The sequence below is a fragment of the Pristiophorus japonicus genome, chromosome 27 (genome assembly GCF_044704955.1).
Source record: "Pristiophorus japonicus isolate sPriJap1 chromosome 27, sPriJap1.hap1, whole genome shotgun sequence".
Classification (NCBI taxonomy): Eukaryota; Metazoa; Chordata; class Chondrichthyes; family Pristiophoridae; genus Pristiophorus; species Pristiophorus japonicus.
The window spans coordinates 11,303,270-11,328,539 of record NC_092003.1 but is presented as its reverse complement, the minus strand read 5'-3'; the positions used below and the strand labels follow the sequence as shown (position 1 = coordinate 11,328,539).

Here is a 25,270-nt window from a genome sequence, read left to right as displayed (position 1 = left end):
ATTTCCCCTCCCCCTGCACCCCCCCCCCCCGACGTGGATTCCACTGCTGTAATATTTATTCAATTTTCTCTTTGCAGTGAGATTTTAAAAACACCTGGGAAGAATGTGGTCACCAATTAAGTCCGTATCTCAAAATCGCAATCCCTTTCCCCGTGAGGGTTTTACTTGTCGGATGGGCCGACATTGCCCTCTGCTGGCCTCAAGAGGCAGTACAACACTAAATAACATGAGGCTGCAGACAATTCCTCCCAGGTCACTTCATCCGATCTCCTCGTCCGGAACAACACTCTTTCGGAGGGGCAGTACTGAGGGAACGCCGCACTGTCGGAGGGGCAGTACTGAGGGAGTGCCGCACTGTCGGAGGGACAGTACTGAGTGAGCGCCGCACTGTCGGAGGGGCAGTACTGAGGGAGCGCCGCACAGTCGGAGGGGCAGTACTAAGGGAGCGCCACACTGTCGGAGGGGCAGTACTGAGGGAGCGGCGCACTGTCGGAGGGGCAGTACTGAGGGAGCGCCACACTGTCGGAGGGGCAGTACTGAGGGATCGCCGCACTGTCGGAGGGGCAGTACTGAGGGAGCGGCGCACTGTCGGAGGGGCAGTACTGAGGGAGCGCCGCACTGTCGGAGAGGCAGTACTGAGGGAGCGCCGCACTATCGGAGAGGCAGTACTGAGGGAGCGCCGCACTGTCAGAGGCGCAGTACTGAGGGAGTGTTGCACTGTCGGAGGGGCAGTACTGAGGGAGCGCCGCACTATCGGAGAGGCAGTACTGAGGGAGCGCCGCACTGTCAGAGGCGCAGTACTGAGGGAGTGTTGCACTGTCGGAGGGGCAGTACTGAGGGAGCGCCGCACTGTCGGAGGGGCAGTACTGAGGGAGCGCCGCACTATCGGAGAGGCAGTACTGAGGGAGCGCCGCACTGTCAGAGGCGCAGTACTGAGGGAGTGTTGCACTGTCGGAGGGGCAGTACTGAGGGAGTGCCGCACTGTCGGAGGGGCAGTACTGAGGGAGCGCCGCACTGTCGGAGAGGCAGTACTGAGGGAGCGCCGCACTGTCGGAGGGGCAGTACTGAGGGAGCGCCGCACTGTCGGAGGGGCAGTACTGAGGGAGCGGCGCACTGTCGGAGGGGCAGTACTGAGGGAGCGCCGCACTGTCGGAGGGGCAGTACTGAGGGAGCGGCGCACTGTCGGAGGGGCAGTACTGAGGGAGCGGCGCACTGTCGGAGGGGCAGTACTGAGGGAGCGGCGCACTGTCGGAGGGGCAGTACTGAGGTCGGGATCAGATCAGCCATGATCTTATTGAATGGCGGAGCAGGTTCAAGAGGTGCATGGCAGGTGTGTACCTGCTCCTATTTCTTACGTTCTGAAGTTCCTTCGAGTGCTCGCAGGTTGCGATGGCCATTTCTCCCATGGATCTTTTGCGGGGCAAGCGACCAACCGTTGAGCGAGCACCACCTTCGTGCCGACATTTGCTCCCCGCCACTCACTGGACCGAGAGCAGTTAACAGACCGCTTTGCGGAACACCTCCGTTCAGTCCGCGGGCCTGACCCCGAGCTCCCGGTCGCCTGTCACTTTAATTCCCCCCCTCCACTCCCGCTCTGACCTCTCCGTCCTCGGCCTCCGACACTGTTCCAACGCAGCTCAACGCAAGCTCGAGGGAACAGCACCTCATCTTTCGCTGAGGCACTTTACAGCCTTCTGCACTCAACATCGAGGTCAGCAACTGCAGAGTGTAACCGCTGCCCCTATTTTTTACACAGCAACCAGTGATGATTCTACCATTCACGCCCTATCTCGACCCATCTTTTGGTCCTTAACTTGTCCCATTGCCATCTCCTCTTGTCCCGCACCATCATCCTCTTTTGTCTCTCGAGTCTCGCCTGCCTTCAACAACAACAACAACTTGAATTCATATAGCACCTTGAACGTAGTGAAGAGTCCCAAGGCTGTTCGAAAGACTGCATTAGAGGGAGCAGTGTGTGGCGGCCCGGCCCGGAAATCGGCACAGCCCCGGCCTGCGAGACCATCAGCGGGCCGGGGCCATTAGAGGGAGCAGTGTGTGGCGGCCCGGCCCGGAAATCGGCACAGCCCCGGCCTGCGAGACCATCAGCGGGCCGGAGCCATTAGAGGGAGCAGTGTGTGGCGGCCCGGCCCGGAAATCGGCACAGTCCCGGCCTGCGAGACCATCAGCAGGCCGGGGCCATTGGAGGGAGCAGCGTGCGGTGGTATACCACGGCAGGGAGCAGCGCGTGCTGCTGCAGGAGGGCGATGGCTGACTGCAGTGTGGGCTGGTACGGCAGGAGGGGCGGGGGTCGGGGCGAAGGAACGGCGAGAGATTGTAGAGGGACGTGATCGGGGGCCCAGGAGAGGCGAGAGTTCGAGGGCCCAGGAGAGGCGAGGGCCCAGGGGCAGCACGGGCCCAGCCCCACAATGTACGATATGTGAGCGCGCACTGGGCCCGTGCAGCAGAGCTGGTCTCCAGTCGTCCTGGTTAACCCTTGCCACTGGACCAAGACCTCGCTCTGTCAAGCCCCGTGTGGTGGCTGGTGTGCAACGGTCACCCCACGTTAAAAAAACCCACCCACAGGCATCTTCCACCCTTCAGGATGTAGTTCGGGATCCGGAATATTAGGTCCTTCATTGAAACACCTGTGAACTCATCCCTTTTTGGCGTGGAAGCAAGTCATCCTCGCTTCGAGGGACTACCTGTGATGATGCGTCACAGGAGCGTTATAAGGCAAAGATTTGACACCGAGCCACATAAGTAGAAATTAGCGCAGGTGACCAAAAGCTGGGTCAAAGAGGTAGGTTTTAAGGAGTGTCTTGAAGGAGGAGAGAGAGGTGGAGAGGTTTAGGGAGGGAGTTCCAGAGCTTGGGGCCCAGGCAACAGAAGGCACGGCCACCGATGGTGGAGCGATTATAATCAGGGATGCTCAAGAGGGCAGAATTGGAGGAGCGCAGACATCTCGGGGGGTTGTGGGGCTGGAAGGGATTACAGAGATAGGGAGGGGGCGAGGGCCATGGAGGGATTTGTAAACAAGGATGAGAATTTTAAAATCGAGGCGTTCCAAAACAGGGAGTCAATGTAGGTCAGCGAGCACAGGGGGTGATGGGTGAGCGGGACTCGGTGCGAGTTAGGACACGGGGCAGTGAGCACAGGGGGTGATGGGTGAGCGGGACTCGGTGCGAGTTAGGACACGGGGCAGCGAGCACAGGGGGTGATGGGTGAGCGGGACTCGGTGCGAGTTAGGACACGGGGCAGCGAGCACAGGGGGTGATGGGTGAGCGGGACTCGGTGCGAGTTAGGACACGGGGCAGTGAGCACAGGGGGTGATGGGTGAGCGGGACTCGGTGCGAGTTAGGACACGGGGCAGCGAGCACAGGGGGTGATGGGTGAGCGGGACTCGGGGCGAGTTAGGACACGGGGGCAGCGAGCACAGGGGGTGATGGGTGAGCGGGACTCGGTGCGAGTTAGGACACGGGGGCAGCGAGCACAGTGGGTGATGGGTGAGCGGGACTCGGGGCGAGTTAGGACACGGGGGCAGCGAGCACAGGGGGTGATGGGTGAGCGGGACTCGGTGCGAGTTAGGACACGGGGCAGCGAGCACAGGGGGTGATGGGTGAGCGGGACTCGGTGCGAGTTAGGACACGGGGGCAGCGAGCACAGTGGGTGATGGGTGAGCGGGACTCGGTGCGAGTTAGGACACGGGGGCAGCGAGCACAGGGGGTGATGGGTGAGCGGGACTCGGTGCGAGTTAGGACACGGGGGCAGCGAGCACAGGGGGTGATGGGTGAGCGGGACTCGGTGCGAGTTAGGACACGGGGCAGTGAGCACAGGGGGTGATGGGTGAGCGGGACTCGGTGCGAGTTAGGACACGGGGAAGCCGAGTTTTAGATTAGCTCTAGTTTACGTCGGGTAGAATGTGGGAGGCCAGCCAGGAGTGCGTTGGAATAGTCAAGTCTAGAGGTTGCAAAGACATTGCAGCCAATCACCAACCTTCCCTTTTGCTCTTTGCCTACCCACTTTCCCTGCCCCTGTACTTGCTTCAAACCTGTCTCATCTCCAACTTCTTCCAGTTCTGACAAAGGGTCATCGACCTGAAACGTTAACTCTGTTTCTCTCTCCACAGATGCTGCCCCTGACCCGCTGAGTGTTATCGCAGAATCATAGAATGATTACAGCACGGAGTAGTGTATAGCATCAGGCGTTCTTTGCTTTAGAATTCACAGCCACGCATTTGCTGTAAAGAACTCGTTGGTTTATTAGCAAAGGTTTAAGAATCAAACTGAATCCGGTCAGTGCATCCACCAGGCTCACAACTGCATGCCTCATCGTGGACAACCTGAACTCAATAGACCGGGGTTTTATTGAGTCTTGTGAACATCACGTGACGGGCTGAGCCACTCACAATGCAACAGCTCCCACAGGCCTGTGGGCATTATCGCAGGTGCATGAAGTGTCACCTCGAGCACTCTCGCCTCTGAGGCCCAAGGTCGTGGCTTCAAGTCCCGCTCCAGGCACTTCACAAAAATCCGGGCCGACACTCCCAGTTCAGTACTGAGGGAGCGCCGCACTGTCGGAGGGGCAGTACTGAGGGAGCGCCGCACTGTCGGAGGGGCAGTACTGAGGGAGCGCCGCACTGTCGGAGGGGGAGTACTGAGGGAGCTCCGCACTGTCGGAGGGGGAGTACTGAGGGAGCGCCGCACTGTCGGAGGGGGAGTACTGAGGGAGCGCCGCACTGTCGGAGGGGCAGTACTGAGGGAGCGGCGCACTGTCGGAGGGGCAGTACTGAGGCTGCGCCGCACTGTCGGAGGGGCAGTACTGAGGGAGTGCCGCGCTGTCGGAGGGGCAGTACTGGGGGAGTGCTGCGCTGTCGGAGGGGCAATACTGAGTGAGCGCCGCACTGTCGGAGGGGCAATACTGAGTGAGCATCGTACTGTCGGAGGGGTAGTACTGAGGGAGTGCCGCACTGTCGGAGGGGCAGTACTGGGGGAGTGCCGCGCTGTCGGAGGGGCAGTACTGGGGGAGTGCCGCGCTGTCGGAGGGGCAATACTGAGGGAGCGCTGCACTGTCGGAGGGGCAGTACTGACGGAGCACTGCACTGTCGGAGGGGCAGTACTGACGGAGCACTGCACCGTCAGATGAGACATTAAACCGAGGTACTGTCTGCTCTCTCAAGTGGACGTAAAAGATCCCGCGGCATTGTTTCGAAAAAGAGCAGGGGGAGTTCTCCCCGCTGTCCTGGGACCAATATTTATCCCTCAATCAACGTACCAAAAAACAGATGATCTGGGTCATTATCACATTGCTGTGTGTGGGAGCTTGCTGTGCGCAAATCGGCTGCCCCGTTTCCCACATTGAAGCAGTGACCGCGCTCCAAACGTTCTTCATTGGCTGTAAAGCACTTTGAGATGTCCAGTAGGCATGAAAGGCACTATATAAATGCAAGTCTTTCTTTACATTACTCACAGGTGGCCATTCGGCCCATCGAGCCCGTGCCGGTTCTCTGCAAGAGCACCTCAGCCAGTCCCACTCCCCCTGTCCTTTCCCCGTAGCCCTGCTAATGTTTTTCCTTCGGGTACTTATCCAACTCCCCTTTTGCAAGATTAGATTGACAGGAAATTACACATTACAGGAAAGATGTGATTGCACTGGAGAGGGTGCAGAGGAGATTTACCAGGATGTTGCCGGGACTGGAGAATTTTAGCGATGAGGAAAGATTGGATAGGCTGGGGTTGTTTTCTTTGGAACAGAGGAGGCTGAGGGGAGACCTGATTGAGGTGTATAAAATGATGAGGGGCCTGGATAGAGTGGGATAGGACGGACCTGTTTCCCTTGGCAGAGGGGTCAACAACCAGGGGGCACAGATTTAAAGTAATTGGGGGGGGAGGTTTAGAGGGGATTTGAGGGGGAATGTCTTCACCCAGAGGGTGATGGGGGTCTGGGGCGGAACTCACGGCCTGAAAGGGTGGTAGAGGCAGAAACCCTCACCACATTTAAAAAGTACTTGGGATGTGCACTTGTAACCGACAGGGCTACGGACCGAGAGCGGGAAAGTGGGATTAGGCCGGGTGGCTCTTTGTCAGCCGGCGCGGGACACGATGGGCCGAAATGGCCTCCTTCCGCGCGGTAAATTTCCGTGGTGCTGTGATTGTGCTTCGGTTGCCAGCCTGGGCCGTCGGCCGAGCTCGAGGGGGCCTTACCTTCCACGGTGACGTTGTCAACGGACAGCTGCAAGCCCTTCCCCCGACGGACCACCTGCACGGTGTGCCACTCGTTGTCGTTGACCTTCTGTCCCGCGTAGAGCATTTCAGGCCCTTTGCCTGCGTCACAACAGGTTGAACAGGCGTTAGAGCGCAGGCACAAGGCACGCGCGCGCGCACACACACACACACGCACGCACGCACGCACGCACACATGCAAACACGCACAGACCGACAGACCACGGCTTCGCAGGCCTGAGGAAAAGAGCGAGAAGAAAGTTTAAAGTCACAGATGAACTGTCGCATTGGCAACCCACTTCGTAAGGCCAACCGGTTTATGAAAAGGGGCCTTTCACCGGCCTGACTCCGCGCATCAAACGCTCGCCCCCCTCCCTCGCCTCCCCTCCCCCCCCCCACGATCGCAGCTCATCGTGTCGAGACAGCTTCGAGAGGGGGGGAGGGGTCTCCTCTCCCGTCCAGACGAGAACGCGCCAGTTTCTGCTCACTTATCGGTCCTGCCATTACCGCAAATCCTCGCCCAACGTCAGGAAGCTGAGCGACGTATCCCGGGAGGACAGATGTACCGACGCTAGCGGTAATCTCGACCCAGGACAACATCCCCAGCATCGAAGCACTGACCACACTCGACCAGCTCCGCTGGGCGGGGCCGCTTTGTCCGCATGCCCCCCAGACACGAGACTGCCAAAGCAAGCGCTCTACTCGGAACTCCTTCACGGCAAGCGAGCCAAAGGTGGGCAGAGGAAACGTTACAAGGGACCACCCTCAAAGCCTCCCTGATAAAGTGCAACATCCCCCACCGACACCTGGGAGTCCCTGGCCCAAAGACCAGTCCGCCCTAAGAGGGGGAAGTGCATCCGGGAGGGCGCTGAGCACCTCGAGTCTCGTCGCCGAGAGCGTGCAGAGACCAAGCGCAGGCAGCGGAAGGAGCGTGCGGCAAACCTGTCCCACCCAACCCTTCCCTCAACCACTGTCTGTCCCACCTGTGACAGGGACTGTGGTTCCCGTATTGGACTGTTCAGCCACAAAAGGACTTATTTTTAGAGTGGGAGCAAGCCTTCCTCGATTCCGAGAGACTACCTAGGATAATGATGATGCAAATGGGTCCATTTCGGCCCTGCAGGGGCCGACTGCAATAGATTCGCTCTGCACTGGGGTTCCATTGGGATCGCAGGCTTGAATGCAACAGGACTGCGCACGGGAGCCTCATCGCGTGGGTGGAGGGGCAGGGGAGAGGAAGGGACATAGCCGAAAGAGCCTTGTGACCGCACGCTGAACTCTCCTCCCTCCCCCCCCCTCCGACCCCCTCCCGCCTCAAGCCTTGTCGAAGCCCCGTCTTCAATGGTGCAGGAGCCACATCAAGACTCAGGCGGCATTTTCCGCTTGTCGCTGTCGCAATGGCAGCGGGAAGCGTTTCCGGGTGGGTGGCCAGTTTCCAGTGCCCCACCCGGGCCAGCGGGTGCCGGGTTTAGCAGGGGGCCGCGGAGCATTACCACCCGGGAGAGGCGAGTCAGTGTGCAGCGCCCCCTGGTTGCGATATTTGACTCCCATCTGCCATGTAGCGCCCGGCAGCGCCCCCTACTGGGACCGCCTGTGAAAGCGGGACGATCGGACCTGCCATGGTCGCTGTGTGGTCAGTAATGCCGACGTCAGGTAAGCGCGATTGTTGTTTATTTATTTAGCGACTTACGTCGTGGTGGTGTGCGTTAATTATTGGGAATGTTTTTGGCGGGGGGGTTTTCAGGTTTATTTTGTCTCCCCGAGGCCTCTCTCAGGGCGCTCCCGGGCCGGCTGCTTAGCTCGGGATCTTCCCATGCTCAGCCGGCCTAGCGCCCCGAGAGAGGTGTGCAACCGCCTCACCTCGCACCCCGCCCCACACTCAGGGGAGGGTCCAGCTGCCCAATTTTGCCGACTCAGGCGCAAACTGTTCCCCGGGCGCTAACTTTACCGCCCCGTCGCCATTACTGCCCCGAAATCAGCCAAGCCGAAAATCCGGCCCTCAAGTCGAGTGTTATGCGGGGGGGGGGGAGCGGGCAGAGGAAGTGGAGTTGAGGCCAGGACCAGAGCAACCATGATCTTATTGCACAGCGGAGCAAGGCTCGAGGGGCCAAATGGCTGACTCCTGCTCCTAATGTTCTGATGTTCTCTTGTCAGGAGTTTGCAATTTGATTCCCCCGCCAGGGGTCTGCATCTCCATCACGGAGAGGGCTATCCCTGACGGTGCACACCATCTGTAGGCGACTGGCCCGAGTTGGCACGCCTTCTGAGGCAGTGAGCTACCATTCAGGATTCTTTCACGCTCGCGCTTGGCAACGTTTTGAAAATAGAGGAAATGTTTTTTTTTACTGTGCATCCACCTACCCTCAACACTCAGTGACCCTAATCAGGCAAGATTAGCCCCACTTTAAACGCACTCTTCCTTAGGGTTTGGGTAACATACAGGTACAGCAAGTGATCAGGAAGGCCAATGGAATGTTGGCCTTTGTTGCAAAGGGGGATGGAGTATAAAAGCAGGGAAGTCCTGCTACAACTGTACAGGGTATTGGTGAGGCCACACCTGGAGTACTGCGTGCAGTTTTGGTCTCCGTATTTCAGGAAGGATATACTTGCATTGGAGGCAGTTCAGAGAAGGTTCACTCGGTTGATTCCGGGGATGAGGGGGTTGACTTATGAGGAAAGGTTGAGGAGGTTGGGCCTCTACTCATTGGTGTTCAGAAGAATGAGAGGTGATCTTATCGAAATGTATAAGATTATGAGGGGGTTTGACAAGGTGGATGCAGAGAGGATGTTTCCACTGATGGGGGAGACTAGAACTAGAGGGCATGGTCTTAGAATAAGGGGCCGCCCATTTAAAACTGAGATGAGGAGGAATTTCTTCTCTCTGAGGGTTGTAAATCTGTGGAATTCTCTGCCCCAGAGAGCTGTGGAGGCTGGGTCATTGAATAAATTTAAGGCGGAGATAGACAGATTTTTGAGCGATAAGGGAGTAAAGGGTTATGAGGAGCGGGCGGGGAAGTGGAGCTAAGCCCATGATCAGATTAACCATGAACTTATTGAATGGCGGAGCAGGCTCGAGGGGCCGAATGGCCTACTCCTGCTCCTATTCCTTATGTTCTTATATACTTGCCTTAGAGCGGGTGCAACAAAGGTTCACTACATTGATTCCTGGGATGGGTGGATTGTCCTACGAGGAGAGATTGAGTAGACTGGGGATATACTCCCTGCAGTTTAGAAGAATAAGACGGGATCTCCTTGAAACGTATACGATTTTTACAGGGGCTTGACAGGGTAGATGCAGGGAGGGTGTTTCCCCCCCGGGGCTGGGGAGTCGAGAACCAGGGGTCACACAGTCTCAGGATAAAGGGGTCGGCCATTGAGGACTGAGATGAGGAGGAATTTCTTCACTCAGAGGGTGGTGAATCTTTGGAATTCTCTGCCCCAGAGGGCTGTGGAGGCTCAGTCGTTGAGGCTGGGATCGATAGATTTTGGGGACTTGAGGGGGTGGCAAGAGATTGGGCGGGAAAGTGGAGTTGAGGTCAAAGGTCGGCCGTGATCTCATTGCATGGCGGAGCAGGCTCGAGGGGCCGAATGGCCGACTCCTGCTCCTATTGCTTATGAAATGAGAGGAGGATCATCCATTGGCCGGAGATAATTAAAGACCAACGTAGGCTGCTCAACAGCTGAAGTAGTTTGATGTCGGGGTCGCCTTTGTCGCTCCTCGGCCAGCGCACCCAGCAGCTCATCACCGACAGCCCGTGGGAGACTCAGGGCTCGTCCGCGCTCAGTCGCTCCCAACTGCTGCCCCCTTTCGGGGTCAGGGTTGGCCGTACCGCGGAGGAAGGGGCAATAAGGACCAGCGACCTTTCACCCCAGTAAGCCCCACTGCCCCTCCACCTCCTCCCGGCATTGGCAACTTGTGGTCACCTCTGTCCGGGGGGGGGGGGGAGATATCATTCCATTGGTACCAAGGTGCGGCCAATCACAAGCCCCCCGAGGGATCCACTGAAGAAACAGTGCCCCGAATAGGTTCGAACAAAAAAAAACCTCACGGAGCCAAACAAATGCCAGTCAGCCAGCTACCCTCACCTGGTCCGCCCTGGTCTGCCACTTTTGCAATCTCTCATTTCTTCTCTCTTCCCTCCCCCAAAAGGCGCCAGCTCTCGCTGGAGTGTGATTGGCTGACTGCCTGTGCATCACCCGTGACATGGGGCAACGGGTTCTTTGACACTAGAGCACCACAGTCCAGCCCAGTTCTCTCTCCCACTCTGACCTCTCCGTCCTCGGCCTCCGACGCTGTTCCAATGAAGCTCGAGGAACGACAGCTCTCATCTTTCAGTCAGGCACTTCACGGCCTTCAACAATCTCAACCCACCACCTCTGTCCCCTATTTTTTTCCAGATGGCAGCTGTTGATAAATCTGCCACCCCCATTCACGCCCTATCTAGACGCATCTTCGGTTCCTTAACTTGTCCCATTGCCATCTCCTCTTGTCCCGCACCATCATCCCCTTTTGTCTCTCTAATCTCTCCCGCCTTCCACCCGATCACCGACCTTCCCTTGTGTTCTTCCCTCCCCCTCCCCGCTCCCTTTCCCCGCCCCTGCACTTGCTTAAAAACCTGTCCCATCTCTGACTTTCTCCAGTTCTGACGGAAGGGTCACTGACCCGAGACGTTAACTCTGTTTCTCTCTCCACAGAAGCTGCCCCTGACCCCGCTGGGTATTTCCAGCATTCTCTGATTTTATTTCAGATTTCCAGCATCTGCAGTATTTTGCTTTTGTTAGTAACATAGAAAATAGGTGCAGGAGTAGGCCATTCGGCCCTTCGAGCCTGCACCGCCATTCAATATGATCATGGCTGATCATGCAACTTCAGTACCCCATTCCTGCTTTCTCTCCATACCCCTTGATCCCTTTAGCCGTAAGGGCCACATCTAACTCCCTTTTGAATATATCCAACAAACTGGCCTCAACAACTCTCTGTGGTAGAGAATTCCACAGGTTCACAATTCTCTGAGTGAAAAACTTTCTCCTCATCTCAGTCCTAAATGGCTTACCCCTTATCCTTAGACTGTGACCCCTGGTTCTGGACTTCCCCAACATCGGGAACATTCTTCCTGCATCTAACCTGTCCAGTCCCGTCAGAATTTTATATGTTTCTATGAGATGCCCTCTCATTCTTCTAAATTCCAGTGAATATAAGCCTAGTCGATCCAGTCTCTCCTCATATGTCAGTCCTGCCATCCCGGGAATCAGTCTGGTGAACCTTCGCTGCACTCCCTCAATAGCAAGAATGTCCTTCCTCAGATTAGGAGAACAAAACTAGTGCACAATATTCCAGGTGAGACCTCACCAAGGCCCTGTACTTCTCTGCTCTAAGGAGAAAAACCCCAGCTTCTCCAGTCTTTCCACATAACTGAAGTCCCTCTTCCTTGGTACCATTCTGGTAAACATCGTCTTTGCTCCAAGTCTTGGGCATCAAAGCCAATGAAAACAGCACAGGCTACCACCACACAGAGACTACCTCCAACGGCGCTAGTCCATAAGACGCTAGTCGGAATTAGTGCTGCTAAAGGTAGACGTGACTCCTGACAGAGGCTCTCGAGAGGTCGAACTCACCCTGACTCTTGCTGAAGGACATCCTTTCTGCTTTTTCTCTCCCCTGCCTACCGAGATTGCCATATGGAAACACTGTTCGGTTCGTACCTGGAGGTTAGTGCCCAGCGTAGCCAGCAGGAGGTGCTCACGTTTGCTAACCACCAAAGTTGGTTCGCTTGACAGGGTAGATGCAGGGAGGGTGTTTCCCCCCCCCCCCGGGCTGGGGAATCTAGAACCAGGGGTCACACAGTCTCAGGATAAGGGGTCGGCTATTTAGAACTGAGATGAGGAGGAATTTCTTCACTCAGAGGGGTGGTGAATCTTTGGAACTCTCTGCCCCAGAGGGCTGTGGAGGCTCAGTCGTTGAGTATATTCAAGGCTGAGTAATCAGGAAGGCAAATGGAATGTTGGCCTTTATTGCAAGGGGCATGGAGTATAAAAGCAGGGAAGTCCTGCTGCAACTGTACAGGGTATTGGTGAGGCCACATCTGGAGTACTGCGTGCAGTTTTAGTCTCCGTATTTAAGGATATACTTCCATTGGAGGCAGTTCATAGAAGGCTCAGTTGTTGAGTATATTCAAGGCTGGGATCGATAGATTTTTGGATATTAAGGGAATCGAGGGATCGGGCGGGAAAGTGGAGTTGAGGTCGAAGATCAGCCGTGATCTCACTGAATGGCGGAACAAGTTCGAGGGGCCGAATGGCTGACTCCTGCTCCTATTTCTTATGTTCTTCAGGTGAAGTTGAAGTCTAGCAAGAAGCAGGGGCTCCATGCATTGGGATGTATATATATATCTACAACATTCCCAGCCGGTTTGGCCGTTGAAGCGTTGTGAGGCGGAACTGTTTCAGTGGACACAGAGTGTAACCCAGAAAGAAAAAATCAAATCCTCCTGGCCAATGGACCTCCCATCAAGGCCCACCATCGGAAGGGGGTAATCTCTGGGAGGGGGAGAGGGGGGGTGCAGCGACACTCGCAAGGTAGATCTAGGGAAAATGGTGAACGTGAAACTCTTCCTCCCCCAGCACTGCTAGTGCAGGTCCACCAGTGTGTCAGCATCAGGGGCATCCGCGGCAGGTCAGGGCCACAAAAGGAGTGGCGAGCACCGGCCATGGGCCGTGTGGCAGTTACCGCGGCAAGGTACAGCGCGAGCTGGTGCAGGAGGGCGACAGCAGCGAAGAGTGATGTCACCAAGGTCCAGGTCGGTGATCGGAGCGTGGGCAGGTTACGGCAGGAGCGGCGAGGGTCGGGGCGAAGGAGCGGCGAGGGATCGTAGAGGGACGTGATCGGGGGCCCAGAAGAGGCGAGGGCCCAGGGGCAGCACGGGCCCAGCCCACACTGTGCGATATGTGTGAGCGCACTGGGTCCGTGCAGCAGAGCTGGTCTCCGGTCATCCTGGTTAACCCTTGCCACTGGACCAAGACCTCGCTCTGTCAAGCCCCGTGTGGTGGCTGGTGTGCAATGGTCACCCCACGTTAAAAAAAACCCACCCACAGGCATCTTCCACCCTTCAGGATGTAGTTCGGGATCCGGAATATTAGGTCCTTCAGTGAAACACCTGGGAACTCATCCCTTTTTGGCGTGGAAGCAAGTCATCCTCGCTTCGAGGGACCGCCTATGATGATGACTGTGTTGTCAATGGCACTGAAGTGCATTCAAAGGGCCACAGTGCAGGAGGAGGCCATTGGGCCATACCTCTCCAGCCTGACAGCGAGGCAGCTGACTCCGAACCGCCCCCTGAAATGGCCCGGCGAGCCTGATATTCAAGAAGGCGGCTCATGCAGTGCCACCTTCCCCAGGGAAATCAGGGGACGGCCGATAAACGCTGGTCCTCGCCAGCAACGCCCACATCCCGCGAGCGAGTTACACGGGACACCCCCCCCGCCCCCACCCCACCCGTGACTGGTCTCCCGGAGAGGCAGGTTTCCCCGCCTCACCCTGCCCCCACACTCAGAGCGAGAGGCTGTGACCATGGCACACGAGTGCTTGTGCAACATGGTCGGTGGCCTGCGGGACCCTGGGGTACTTGTGCATGAAACACACAAGGATAGTATGCAGGTACAGCAAGTGATCAGGAAGGATAATGGTATCTTGGCCTTTATTGCAAAGGAGTATAAAAGCAGGGAAGTCTTGCTACAGTTATACAGGGTATTGGTGAGGCCACACCTGGAGTACTGCGTGCAGTTTTGGTTTCCATATTTATGAAAGGATATACTTGCTTTGGAGGCAGTTCAGAGAAGGTTCACTCGGTTGATTCCGGGGATGAGGGGGTTGACTTATGAGGAAAGGTTGAGCAGGTTGGGCCTCTACTCATTGAAATTCAGAAGAATGAGAGGTGACCTTATGGAAACGTATAAGATTATGAGGGGGCTTGACAAGGTGGATGCAGAGAGGATGTTTCCACTGATGGGGGAGACTAGAACTGGGGGGCATAATCTTAGAATAAGGGCCCACCCATTTAAAACTGAGATGGAGGAGGAATTTCTTCTCTCAGAGGGTTGTAAATCTGTGGAATTCGCTGCCTCAGAGAGCTGTGGAAGCTGGGACATTGAATAAATTTAAGACAGAGAGAGACAGTTTCTTAAACGATAAGAGGATCAGAGGTTATGGGGAGCGGGCGGGGAAGTGGACCTGAGACCATGATCAGATCAGCCATGATCGTATTGAATGGCGGAGCAGGCTCGAGGGGCCGAATGGCCGACTCCTGCTCCTATTTCTTATGTTCTGATGTTCTATGTCCTCCTTCTCTGCCAGCTTTTCTTCAAAGCAGAATCATATTGCCCGCAGTGTCATCGCTGACTGCGTCTGAAACGCTCATTTGGAAATTGTGGGGGGGTTGGAAATGAATAGATTGAACCAAAACGTACAGATTGTGTGTTTGAAGGGGAGGCAAATCAAACAGAAAAGAGGTGGGCTGCTCTACGGCTGGAAAGTGCTGCACTGTGGAACAATGGTAATGTTACCGGACTAGTAGACACCTCAAATCGCTGGAGAAACACCACCAACGATGTCTCTGCAAGATCCTGCAAATCCCCTGGGAGGACAGACGCACCAACGTTAGCGTCCTCGACCAGGCCAACATCCCCAGCATCGAAGCACTGACCACACTCGATCAGCTCCGCTGGGCGGGCCACATTGTCCACATGCCCCAGACACGAGACTCCCAAAGCGAGCGCTCTACTCGGAACTCCTACACGGCCAACGAGCCAAAGGTGGGCAGAGGAAACGTTACAGGGACACCCTCAAAGACTCCCTGATAAAGTGCAACATCCCCACCGACACCTGGGAGTCCCGGTCCAAAGACCAGTCCGCCCTAAGTGGAGAAAGTGCATCCGGGAGGGCGCTGAGCACCTCGAGTCTCGTCGCCGAGATCGTGCAGAGACCAAGCGCAGGCAGCGGAAGGAGCGTGCGGCAAACCAGTCCCACCCACCCCTTCCCTCAACCACTCTCTGTCCCACCTGTGACAGGGACTGTGGCTCCCGTATTGGACTGTTCAGCCACCTAAGGACTCATTTTTGGAGTGGCAGCAACTCTTCCTCGATTCCGAGGGATTTCCTATGATGATGATGAATAATCCAGAGGACCTGGACTAAGGATCCGTGCAACACAAGTTGTAATCCCACCATCGGTGGCTGGGGAAAATTTAAATTTGGTTATGGTAATGAATCTACCAATCGGACGTGACTGCCACACTGCGCATTCTCGAATAGCCTGCCCACGGCCGCGATCTCAAGCTCATATATCGAGAACGGCCACATTGACAAGGTATCAAAGACCTGCCTGTGACCTGGCCACTGCAGCCCAGAAAAGGTCAGTGGGTGTTCTCGGGAGAAAATTAGGGTAAAAAGGTATCATTGCTGGTTGGCAAGAGCATGTTTTTTGTGGGGGGGGGGGGGGGGGGCAGCTGTAATGGTGGCCATGAAATGACTGGATTGTCGCTAAAACCCACCTGGGGTTCAATAATAGGGGAGGAAATCTGCCGCCCTTATCCGGTCTGGCCGGCGTGTGATTCCAGACACACAGCCATGTGGTCGACTTTTAAGCCCCCTCTGAAACGGCCCGGCGAGACACTCATCCAGGTAGACGGTTCACCACCCCCTTCTCGACGGGGCAATCAGGGGGACGGGCAGTAAATGCTGGGCCTTGCCGATGCCCACATCCCGTGAACGAATGGCCACACCCCTCACCTCCCCCGTGATTGGTCTCCCGGAGAGGGAGGTCTCACCCCGCCCTCCACCCCCCCCCGCCCCAATAGAGCAAGAGGGAGGAGCTACCGTGACACACGATAAACATGAGTGCTTGTGCAACATGGTTGGTGGCCTGGAGCGGGAGTGGGGGGGTGGTGCGGGGGTGGGGGGGCGTACTGTCCTCCTCCTCTTCTGATTCGTGGGCTGCGGGAGCTTTGGACATCCGAGATCTGCTCGGCGGCTGGAGCAAAATTCGTCGCAAGGGGTCAACGTCCGTGCATCTGGACAAAGCGGGCCAGGGCTCCTCAAAGATAACAGACATCTGGGAGCCGAGGTTTTGGCTTGGCAGACGTTGGTTAGGCCCGCGCAACATCAGTGGGGAAGGGGACACTCCAGTCGGCAGGTAGACCACAGCAACGCGGAGAACAGGAGGCCCGGCAGGCCATGTGGAATGGACTTTAGGATGCAAAATTGCCCCTTTTTTATAGCCATGTTAGCACCTCCGGGGAGGCGTTAATGGTGCAGAGGAGAATTTTCGCCCGGGGGGGGAGCGGGGAGGGGGTGGGGGCGGGGAAGGATTTGCTACCGCCTCACGGTAAATTACCCGGCAGTTTGCGGAAGGGCGTTGCCACGCTTGGCGCCCCGGGACTGCCGCGCGACCGGCGATGACATCACCGCCGTGTGCGCTGACTCCCTCATCGCCCCGCGTGGGAGGGGGTGGGGAAATCACACCCCGCCCCCCCCCCCCAATGGACGCATAGCGCGCGGGACCGAACCCCGCTTCCCGTCAGGGGCAGTGAGCCCAATTCCCCGGCCGGGCGCACGGGACATTCGTGGCCGGGCGCAGAAAGTCGCGGCCTCCGAGGGGGCGGGCGTCGAGGGCATATTTTGCCCCAGCTTTTAATGGAAAGTGAGAGGGATGGCGGAGGGAGGAATCGGGGGAGGAGAAAACAGAGGCTGTGGGGGGGGGGGGCAGGGGAGGGTACGTTGAGGGAGGAGGGAACGGTGAGTGAGTGGGAAAGAGCGGAGAGCTAGAGAGACTGTGAGAAAGAGGGGAGACAGAGAGAGAGATGGGACGCGAGCAAGAGAGATAAGTACAGGCCCCAATTTTTCCGGGTCGCTCATTCCACAGTTCATCAGGTGAGAACATGTATTGTGCCAACAGATATCTTCAATGGAGAGAATTAATCGCTCAGTTTCTGAAGGCACTATCAGACAGGCAATGGATGATTGAGTTTGTTTGAAGGATTGGAGAGGGGACACGGTGTAGAATCTGCAAAGAAGTTGGGGGGGGGGGGTGAATATCTGATGGGGGGAGGGGGGGGGGGAAGAGGCTCCAAGTTCTGTCTCATTTGGTCTCCCATCTCCCTCAAACCCAGAAGAGCACAATCGCTGCAGCACTGTGAGAGAGGCCGGCCTCTTCTGTGTGAGCAGTGCTTGCTCATGTGCAGACACGGTGTACGCTGCCCTCTCACGGCATTAGCAACTGCTGCAGTCCTGCTCAAATTCCCCCCCCCCTCCCCCCCGCCCCCGGCCCCTGCCTCCCCCCCCCCCCCACCCCGTGCATGTATTGGAGGAGCGACAGCGTTGAACAGTGTTCGCAAAGCAGTTCGGGGCAGGATCGGGACCGCCCGCCGATTTCTCTGCCCGGTGAAATTCACCAAACAGCCTCCACGTCACGAGAAGACCACCGAAACAAAAATCATTTTGCCTCGGCGTTGCTTAAAAGCCAACTTCGATTTGTCTGCTCCCAGTTGGTAAAAAAACTTGCTCGGTCTACAACGAAGAGTGCTGCCGGGGTAGCCGTGACTGACAAGGGGTTCTCGGCGAATGAGAGGGGCCATGGAAATATACGAGACCTCACACAAGGAAGGCAAATGGAATGTTGGCCTTTATGGCAAGGGGGATGGAGTATAAAAGCAGAGAAGTCCTGCTACAACTGTACAGGGTATTGGTGAGGCCACACCTGGAGTACTGCGTGCAGTTTTGGTCTCCGTATTTCAGGAGGGGTATATTTGCATTGGAGGCAGTTCAGAGAAGGTTCACTTGATTTCTGAGATGAAGGCGTTATCTTATGAAGAAAGGTTGAGCAGGTTGGGCCTGTACTCATTGGAGTTTAGAAGACTGAGAGGTGATCTTATTGAAATGTATAAGATACTGAGGGGGCTCGACAGGGTAGAAGCAGAGAGGATGTTTCCCCTCGTGGGGGAATCTAGAACTAGGGGCCATAGTCTCAGAATAAAGGGTTGCCCATTTAAGACTGAGATGAGGAGGAATTTCTTCTCTCAGAGGGTTGTAAATCTGTGGAATTCTCTGCGCCAGAGAGCTGTGGAGGCTGGGTCATTGAATATATTTAAGGCGGAGATAGACAGATTTTTGAACGATACGGGAGTCAAGGGTTATGGGGAATGGGCAGGGAAGTGGAGCTGAGTCCATGATCAGATCAGCCATGATCTTATTAAATGGCGGAGCAGGCTCGAGGAGCCGAATGGCTGACTCCTGATTCTATTTCTTATGTTCTTACAAAGGAACTCCAAGGGTTCAGTTACGAGGAGAGATTACACAAACTCGGGACTTATTTCCTGTAATTTAGACGGTTAAGGGGCGATCTGATGGAAGTTTTCAGGATATTGAGGGGAACAGAGAGGGTAGATGGACAGAAACTATTGCCGCTGGTTGGGGAGTCTAGGGCGAGGGGCACAGTCTAAAGGGTGGGAGAGGTTTGGGAACTTCCTTCCGCAAATGGCAATCGATGCTGAGTCAATTGTTAATTGTAAATCGGAGATTGATAGCTTTCTGTTAACCCAAAGTATTTAGGGACATGGGCCAAAGGCGGGGAGATGGAGTTAGGTCACAGATCAGCCACGATCTCATCGAATGGCGGAGCAGGCTCGAGGGGCTGAATGGCCGACTCCCGTTCCTAGGTTCACAGTAATCAGAGAGTATTTCCAGTGAGGGGCATGCTTTTTTTTGGAGGGGTTGGGGGAGGAGGTGGAAAGGATTGAATACGGCTATGCAGATCTAGCCTCTCTCAACTTGCCCTATTCCTGGGATGGGGGGATTGTCCTATGAGGAGAGATTGAGCAGACTGGGCCGATATTCTCTGGAGTTTAGAAGAATGAAAGGGGATCTCATTGAAACAGACACAATTCTTACAGGGGGCTTGACAGGGTAGATGCAGGGAGGGTGTTTCCCCCCCCGGGCTGGGGAGTCTAGAACCAGGGGTCACACAGTCTCAGGATAAGGGGGCGGCCATTTAGGACTGAGATGAGGAGGAATTTCTTCACTCAGAGGGTGGTGAATCTTTGGAATTCTCTGCCCCAGAGGGCTGTGGAGGCTCAGTCGTTGAGTATATTCAAGGCTGAGGCCGATAGATGTTTAGGTATTAAGGGAATCAAGGGATTGGGCGGGAAAGTGGAGTTGAGGTCGAAGATCACCCGTGATCTTATTGGACGGCGGTGCAGGCTCGAGGGGCCGAATGGCCGACTCCTGCTCCTATTTCTTATCTTCTTATGTTCCCCCATGTATCTCCTCATAAGCGTTCTTCCCCGCTCATAAGGATGAGCAGCCCGTGGATATCCTCACCATCGGTGGACGACGGGTGAACGACCCCGATTGTCAGATCAGCACAAGTCCTCTGAACACTGAACAATGTCAAAGTCGTCGTCCTCGTGTGGACATGTTGGATGCTCGCCTGGGGGAGAATTTCCCGCGCACAATTCAAACATTGGGACCAGAATTCCGGCCTTGCCGGGCGCGTACGGAGTGCGCACGGACCCCGCCAGGCCTCGCAAACGCCGGTTCTCGGAGCGCGACATTTCCAAATGACAAAACGCGGGTGTTCGGTCCCCTTCGAATTTGGAAGAAAAAAATAGAATTAAGGTCGGCACCCAAGTCCAGACACGTGCTCGAAGACCTGCAGGTGTGTGACCGACAGCATTAAGACAACCACAGTAATATTTAAACTCAATCCAGGTTATTACCAAGCGGTTACCGTTCTGTAATGGAATGCACGGGGGCCAACTCGAGAGAGAAAATCCCTTTCTCCGAGCCAGAGGTTGATAACTTTCCAAAATCAGCAGACACCGGTTAAACGGGTCAGTTTATTTGAGTTATATCACATACCCCCCCCCCCCCCAATCTCTGACAGTCTAGTTCAGCCTGGAGCCTTGCAGGCTAAATGACCTTCATGGTGTGGCAAGCCCTATATGAAGTGATACCACCCCATTGAGATAGCCACATACCCACAGGACAATTGTATCCCCCCCTGCCCCGACCACAGATGTTGACTCTTGCCCGGGTACGGTTTTCACAAGCCACTCCCAAGTGGTGGCTTTTCATGAGCGGCTGGCAAGCCGCTGTTCTGTCGTTCATCCATTCACAGGATGTGGGCATCGCTGGCAAGGCCCAGCATTTATTGCCCATCCCTAATTGCCCCTTGTGACGGTGGTGGTGAGCCGCCTTCTTGAACCGCTGCAGTCCGTGTGGTGAAGGTGCTCCCACACAGTGCTGTTGGGGAGGGAGTTCCAGGATTGTGACCCAGCGACGATGGAGGAACGGCCGATGTATTTCCAAAGTCGGGATGGTGTGTGTGTGTGTGACTGGGAGGGGAACGTGGAGGTGGTGGTGTTCCCTTGCGCCTGTTCCCCCTTGTCCTTCTAGGCGGTAGAGGTCACGGGTTTGGGAGGTGCTGTCAAGGAAGGGGTTGCCCGTGTAAAACAGAAATGAGGAGGAATTTCTTCTCTCAGAAAGTTGGAAATCTGTGGAATTCTCTGCCTCAGAGAGCTGTGGAGGCTGGGTCATTGAATATATTTAAGGTGGAGGTAGACAGATTTTTAAATGATAAGGGATTGAATATAATTAAGGTGGAGATAGACAGATCTTTAAATGATAAGGGATTGAATATAATTAAAGTGGAGGTAGACAGATTTTTGAACGATAAGGGATTGAATATATTTAAGGTGGAGATAGACAGATTTTTGAACAATAAGGGATTGAATATATTTAATCCGGAGAGAGACAGATCTTTGAATGATAAGTGAGTCAAGGATTATGGGGAGCGGGCGGGGAAGTGGAGCTGAGACCAGGATCAGATCATCCACGATCTTATTGAATGGCGGAGCAGGCTCAAGGTGCTGAATGGCCGACTCCTGCTCCTATTTCTTATGTTCTTAAGCCTTGGCGAGTTGCTGCAGTGCATCTTGTAGACGGTGCACACTGCAGCCAGGGGGCGCCGGTGGTGGAGGGAGTGAGTGTTGAAGGTGGTGGATGGGGTGCCGATCAAGTCAGGAGGGTGATGGAACACTCTCCACTTGCCTGGACGAGTGCAGCCCCAACAACACTCGAGCAGCTCGACATCATCAGCCAATCGTCTGCTGCCTTGCTCGCCCTGCTGAGTACAGCCCGCGTCGACAATTACCTTAACTCGATACAGTTTATATTTCAGAGGGGAACAACACCGACCAAACTATGGGCGAAACCCAACCCAGAGCTCTGGCCGAAAAATGTTTCCATATTACTTTTGGTCCCATCCACAACCTTGCCACTCGCCCTGAGATACCAGTTGGGAGAAGCCCTCAAAACCGTACCCCATGGCAGTCAACCCGGCCTTTGGAGCTTGGAGACAAAAGCGGTGGTTGTAGACGAGAGAACTCTTGCGAGTGTCCAACGGGAACTGTGCTTTTGCCCACTTGACTCATTCCCATCCTTTCGAAGTGGGGACTTTCCATTTTATCCAAGAAGTAAAAACAAGGGGCAAAACATCAGAGATTACGGTCAACACTGCTTGGTCTCCAATCACTCACCTTCCGTATCTCTAAAGCCCCCATTGTGTTAGAAGTGGCTTCCCAGTAGCACTGCCCAGAAGCAAAAGGGATTTTCTCTCTTTCGTGCCCCATGCCACTGTGCCCGTCGGACAAAAAAAGCCACCTATCCATTTGCCCGTTACAAACAAGAGAACAAATAAGATATAAAGTTGAACGGTGACTTACTGGGATTACAGTTAGTCCTGACACAGTCTGGGTATGGGAAGGAAAATGATGAAGAGAAAAGAAACTGGAATTAAGTCCTTCAAGGTAACTTCTGCAGACATCCAATAAAAATCACAGCCCACCCTTCTGGGGACAGACACGTGTCACAGTAGCCATTTCACAATTAGCATTCACATTCTTTCAAGAACACCATTTAATGGAGCATTAACAAAAAATTGCTAACATGGACCATGAAATATTGGGGATAAAGCATATTTATAATAAGGGGATCTATTTAAACTTTTCCCGCCATTTCTAGACCAGAAAGAATGGGCTTGTTCAACCCAGTTTATGCTTAATTCAATTCAGGTCAACCTAAGTTATCTGAATTCATTCCAACCCAACCAAATTTATTCATACTTAATTTAGCCAAGCTCAAACCAACCCTTCCTATATAATCTTCCATCCCACCCGTCATAGAATCACAGATCGGTTACAGCTCAGATGGAGGCCATTCGGCCCGGCGAGCCCGTGCCGATTCTCAGCCAGTCCCACTCCCCACCGCCCTTTCCCCGTAGCCCTACACATTATTTTCCTTCAGCTCCTTATCCAACTCCCTTTTGAAAGCCACGATTGGGTCTGCCTCCACCAGCCTCTCAGGCAGCGCATTCCAGATCCTAACCACTCGCTGCGTAAAAACGTTTCTCCTCGTGTCGCCTTTGGTTCTTCTGCCAATCGCCTTAAATCTGTGTGTCCCTCTGGTTCTCCACCCTTCCACCAATGGGAACAGTTTCTCTCCCTCTCTACTCTGTCCAGACCCCCTCATGATTTTGGAACCCCTCGATCAAATCTCCTCTCAACCTTCTCTGCTCCAAGGAGAACAACCCTGGCTTCTCCAGTCTCTCCACATAACTACAGTCCCTCATCCCTGGTACCATTCTGGTCAATCTCCTCTGCACACTCGCGAAGGCCTTCACATCCTTCCTAAAGTGTGGTGCCCAGAATTGGACACAATACTCCAGTTGGGGCCGAACCAGTGTTTTATACAGGTTCATCTTAACTTCATTGCTTTTGTACTCATGCCTCTATTTATGAAGCCCAGAATCCCATAAGCCTTAACCGCTTTCTCAACCTGCCCTGCCACCTTCAACGATTTGTGCACACACACACCCCCAGGTCTCTCTTTCCTGCACCCCTCCTTAGGATTGCACCCGTTAGTTTATATGACCTCTCCTCATTCTTTCTACCAAAACGCATCACTTCACACGTAAGGTTCATCCAATTGAATTTAGCTCAGCTTAAGCAAGCCCTATGCAGTTGAACCCAGTTTGAACCAATCCCAAACTGTCATTTTTATTCTCTGCTCCCTACCTCCGCCCCCCATCACCTTCCACTCCGACCTCTCCATCCTCGGCCTCCGACACTGTTCCAATCAAGCTCAATGCAAGCTCGAGGAACAGCACCTCCTCTTTCGTTGAGGCACTTTACAGCCTTCTGCACTCAACCTCGAGTTCAACAATTTCACATCATAACTCCCAGTGATTCTGCCATTCCCATTTACACCTTCTCTCGGCCCATCCTTTGTTTCTTAACTTGTCCCATTACCATCTCCTCTCGCCCCACACCATCATCCCCTTTTGTCTCTCTAATCTCTCCTGCCTTCCACCCTATCACCGACCTTCCCTCTTGTTCTTCCCTCCCCTCCCCCCTTTCCCTGCCCCGACACCTGCTTAAAACCTGTTCCACCTCTAACTTTTTCCAGTTAACTCTGTTTCTCGCTCCACAGATGCTGCCCTGACCCACTGGGACTTTCCAGCACCTTCTGTTCCTGATCCCATCCATCCAACCCCCAACCCAGTGTAACCCAAGCCAATCGAGCTGAACTTAGTTACCTCCATCCGATTTAAACAGACCCAATTTCAACCCAGCGTTAGCTAGTTCAGCTCAGTTTAACTCAGTCAAGCTCACCCCCCTTCAACCCAAGCCGAGGTAGAAGATCAGCCATGATCTCATTGAATGGCGGTGCAGGCTTGAGGGGCCGAATGGCCGACTCCTGCTCCTATTTCTTATGTCGTAACAGCTGGAGGCTGGGAAGACTCGTATGGCCTTCCCTCATTGGAGGGAAGGCTGAAGATTGGCCAAATGGTCTATCTCATCTGTACCTACAAGCAATTAAGAAAGCAAATGGTAAGTTGGCGTTTATTACAAGAGAATTTGAGTATAAGAGTAAAGATGTCCAATTAGTCCAATTTATGAACTGACTAAAGTGCGGACAAGGGGGTACGGGTGGCAATGCTCTGGTCACTAAATTTACAAGTCCGCACGCCTAGGCGGGAAAGGGTTAAACATCGGGGATTTTGTTTGCCTCATACTCTATGGGAATGCATTACCAAGTTGAGTTGGACTAAAACAAAAGCAACCCCTCGCTCCGGCGATAAGGGGGAAACTAAAAGAACGGGATGTCAACCAACCGTCAAAAGAATCTCCCGAACGTTCCTGTGAAATGGCCACTGGAAATCCCAGCCACACAGCGGGCAATCCATAGGACTCGCAGTTTGATCTTTGAGCGCCTCGTTTGTCAATGGGTTCAAGGCGATGGGGCCAGCGGTCGAGCGCGAGAGAACGCGGTCGATATTGTCGTGACCACCCACGTTCTGTCACAGCGATCGCAGCCACGCCTTATCGGGACAGCGCACCATGGCACTGTATACAAGCATCCTCAAGAACAAGGTATAGACGGCCCAGCACTGTTTAGTCACAGGTTTTAGCCATGAGGCAGACTGGATAGGCTGGGGTTGTTTTCTTTGGAACAGAGGAGGCTGAGGGGAGACCTGATTGAGGTGTATAAAATGATGAGGGGCCTGGATAGAGTGGATAGGACGGACCTGTTTCCCTTGGCAGAGGAGTCAAAGTAATTGGATGGAGGTTTAGAGGGGATTTGAGGGGAAATGTCTTCACCCAGAGGGTGATGGGGGTCTGGGGCGGAACTCACTGCCTGAAAGGGTGGTAGAGGCAGAAACCCTCACCACATTTAAAAAGTACTTGGATGTGCACTTGTAACCGACAGGGCTACGGACCGAGAGCGGGAAAGTGGGATTGGGCCGGGTGGCTCTTGGTCGGCCGGTGCGGACACGATGGGTCGAAATGGTCTCCTTCCACGCTGTAAATTTTCTATGATTCTAGGTTTTATGACGTGAACATAAGGCATAGGAGTTGGCCATTTGGGCAGAGAGGGCTGTGGATACTCAGCCATTGAGTATCAAGACAGAGATTGATAAATGTTTGGACTCTCGGGGAATC

The 25,270-nt window shown here is 54.7% G+C and overlaps 1 protein-coding gene across 1 annotated transcript in view; it reads right to left on the bottom strand.

Annotated features, from left to right (window-relative positions):
• Positions 1-25,270, bottom strand: part of LOC139239484 (neurexin-2-like) — a 1,141,616-nt gene that overhangs the window by 1,044,084 nt on the left and 72,262 nt on the right. Inside the window, exons 6-7 of the mRNA XM_070868266.1 lie at positions 21,992-22,018; positions 6,201-6,320 (exon numbers count right to left, since the gene is read on the bottom strand). Of these exons, the coding sequence (XP_070724367.1) occupies positions 6,201-6,320; positions 21,992-22,018 (147 nt within the window). The remainder of the gene's footprint in view (positions 1-6,200; positions 6,321-21,991; positions 22,019-25,270) is intronic.